At 47.1% G+C, this 3124-nt stretch overlaps 1 protein-coding gene across 1 annotated transcript; it reads left to right on the plus strand.

Annotated features, from left to right (window-relative positions):
* The first annotated feature begins 1213 nt into the window (after window positions 1–1213).
* On the plus strand, window positions 1214–2860 carry LOC308110056 (C-X-C chemokine receptor type 4-like). The gene is made up of 4 exons (XM_080464099.1): window positions 1214–1261; window positions 1345–1565; window positions 1658–1941; window positions 2044–2860. Exons 1-4 carry the CDS (start codon window positions 1247–1249, stop codon window positions 2637–2639), a joined length of 1116 nt encoding a protein of 371 aa, XP_080320225.1. The 5' UTR covers window positions 1214–1246; the 3' UTR covers window positions 2640–2860.
* Window positions 2861–3124: the final 264 nt, after the last annotated feature.

The raw sequence follows: 3124 nt of genomic DNA on the forward strand, positions 1-3124 counted from the left end.
TGAACGTAGTCAATCCACATATCCAGCTCTGCAGCTCATCCCACAAATGCTTGTTCTTTACAAATGTTTGATTCTTTACATCTTTATGTTCCCTGAAGATGTTGAGTTTCCTCAGACAAACCAGAACTACTTTTTAAAACACATCAACAGCATTGGAGTACACATGCTCCAATTCTGAAGACTTCTATGCCGCGGTGTGTTTTGTTTAGTTTTTTTCTCTTTGGAGATTTTCACGCTGATACCAATGAATGCTGAGGAAGGGTGGGGAAAGAGAGACGGAGATAAGGGCTTTGGGATTCAGCCTTCACAGTTTAACTGTTATTTCTGTGGAGATTGTTTGTTTGTTTTGGAGTAACGTTTACTTTCAGGATCAGTAAGTTGCGAGAGGATGGGGATTTACAGCCAAAGCTGCAGCTCTGCTAGGAAATGTGTCTGCTGGCAGAGATGGCTTCACCACCAGCTTTGTTTATGTTTTTTTCATTTTCACAACTCTGTTTGTTGTTTAGCAGCTTTCTCCCATTTTCCACAACTTCAGCATTCAAATTTAATGTGAATACATTTGTTTTTCAAAGCTTTTTTACCAATTTAATAGCTAAAAAATCTAATTAGTGGGCACAATGCAAGTTCCATAATGAGAGGTTTTTGTTCTCATCTGTTATTTAATATTTCATGTTGCTCTCAGAAATCACACTTGTGCTTCATTGACAGTGAAAGATCAGAGGGAGTGACACACACGCCGTGGTGTTTACCAGATTGGAGAGTGATAATAATTGTCTGAATATTTCTCTTCCTGCTCTCCCACATGTTGCTCTGCGTCTTCCTTTCATGCGCGTCCATGTGTCCATGCTTGTGTGCTTCATATAGGACAGTGACGCAAATAGGACAAGTGTGTTCAGAGTCCGGTTGGAGTCGACACTCCCGCTTCTTGTCCTGATTCAACCGAGCGTGGAGTTTGGAGACGCACAGATTGCTTATTGTCTGATTCTCATCTGCATTCTTTCCTATTGCCAATTGGACCCGAATATCACAAACCAGAGGTCTCAAAGCTCAAACAATTCAAACAACACAGTATCCTGTGAGAGATCTACTATCAACACCTGACACCTCGAAAACAGGAAAAACGTTTCAGCAGGGACACAGATGTGTTGGAGCCTTCAGGGGGAGGAGCGTGGAAACGCTTATAAAACCCCAGTAGATTCAAGTCTCAGCTTCACCCTGCACAGAGCGGAGAGTAACCGTCTCCATCATGTCATACTATGAGGTAAGGACAGTTTAGTCAAGTTTGGGAAGTTGAATGTTCATTCACAAATGTGTGATTGGCATCATCTCATGCTCTCTCCACAGCACATCCTTTTGGACTATGACTACAATGACACAGGTTCTGGTTCTGGCTCTGGGTCTGGCTCTGGGTATCTGGGAGTTGATCTCGAGGAGCCTTGTGACGTGGCGCACGTGATGACGGCCGAGCTGCAGCAGGTCTTCTTGCCCGTGGTCTACGCTCTCATCTTCACTCTGGGCATCACAGGAAACGGTTTGGTGGTCATCGTGCTGGGCTGCCAACGCAGGTGAGAGCAGCAGTGGAGGATTGTTGAGTTGAATCTTTACCTGCAGTGATATGTGGTTCATGAAAGTGACTGGACGTTCTCCTCACTAACAGGTCGAAATGCAGCCTCACTGACCGCTATCGCCTGCACCTCTCGGCCGCGGACCTCCTTTTTGTTCTGGCGCTGCCATTCTGGGCGGTGGACGCAGCTCTGGCTGACTGGCGCTTTGGAGCAGCCGCCTGTGTCGGTGTTCACGTGATCTATACGGTCAACCTGTACGGCAGTGTGCTCATCCTGGCATTCATCAGCCTGGACCGCTACTTGGCAGTGGTTCGAGCAACAGATACAAACACTGGCGGCCTGAGGCAGCTTCTGGCATACAGATTAGTGTATGTAGGTGAGTGTCATAAATCCAAGGTGCCTTCTGTTGATGTTTATCTTCGTTCACTTAGCATCTTCCTCACACAGTCACTTACTCTTCCTCTTCTTGCCTCTGCAGGTGCCTGGTTGCCTGCTGGTTTGCTAGCAGTGCCGGATTTGATATTTGCTCGAATCCAGGAAGGAGGAGAGGGGTCCACTCTCTGTCAGAGATTTTACCCAGCAGACAACGCTCCGCTTTGGGTCGCAGTCTTTCACCTCCAGCTTGTCCTGGTGGGTCTGGTGATCCCTGGCCTGGTTCTTCTGGTGTGTTACTGTGTCATCGTCACCCGGTTGACCCGAGGCCCCCTGGGGGGGCAGAGGCAGAAGCGGCGGGCGGTCAGGACCACCATTGCGTTGGTGCTCTGCTTCTTTGTGTGCTGGCTCCCCTATGGAGTGGGCATCTCTGTGGACGCCTTGCTGCGGCTGGAGGTCCTGCCCCGGAGCTGCAGGCTGGAGGCTGCTTTAGGCATGTGGCTGGCAGTGGCTGAACCAATGGCATTCGCCCACTGCTGCCTAAACCCACTGCTGTACGCCTTCCTCGGCGCTGGGTTCAAGAGTTCGGCCCGCAGAGCCCTCACGCTGAGCCGGGCCTCCAGTCTGAAGATTTTACCTCGAAGACGTCCTGGAGCCTCCACGACCACAGAGTCCGAGTCCTCCAGTTTACATTCCAGCTAGTGTTTGCTTATGTTGCAGGTGTGTGTGTGTAATGTATATATTGTATATTTTGTATGTATAAATGTGTATATATTATACATATATGAGGACACTTACACAGAGAGACTTGCTGGCTCAGGACTCATCTCTTTTGGTGGAATGTTTCTCATAAATATTATTGATGTGCTGTTGTTCTTATATACTCTTGTTGATGTTTGTAATAAAATATACAAAATCATCATACTTTTAAGTGGCTTTCTTATATTTATTTTCCCCCTTCATGCATTCAAATGCTGTCCACAGCCTCTGCTCTGATCCACCTCCACAAAGAGCCCAGCACAGAGTGGCTGAGAGCTTAATCACAGAAAACACTTTGAAATTAAAAGATCAATAAGTCTCAATCAAACACTCTTGACCGTACCCCATACCTGTCAACATGTTACAAGACCTCAGATTTTTACAAATAAATACTTGATGTCTGATGTGCTTGGGTGCAAATGTAGTGC

The sequence above is a fragment of the Lipophrys pholis genome (genome assembly GCF_963383615.2).
Source record: "Lipophrys pholis genome assembly, chromosome: 1".
In the NCBI taxonomy this organism is placed as follows: Eukaryota; Metazoa; Chordata; class Actinopteri; order Blenniiformes; family Blenniidae; genus Lipophrys; species Lipophrys pholis.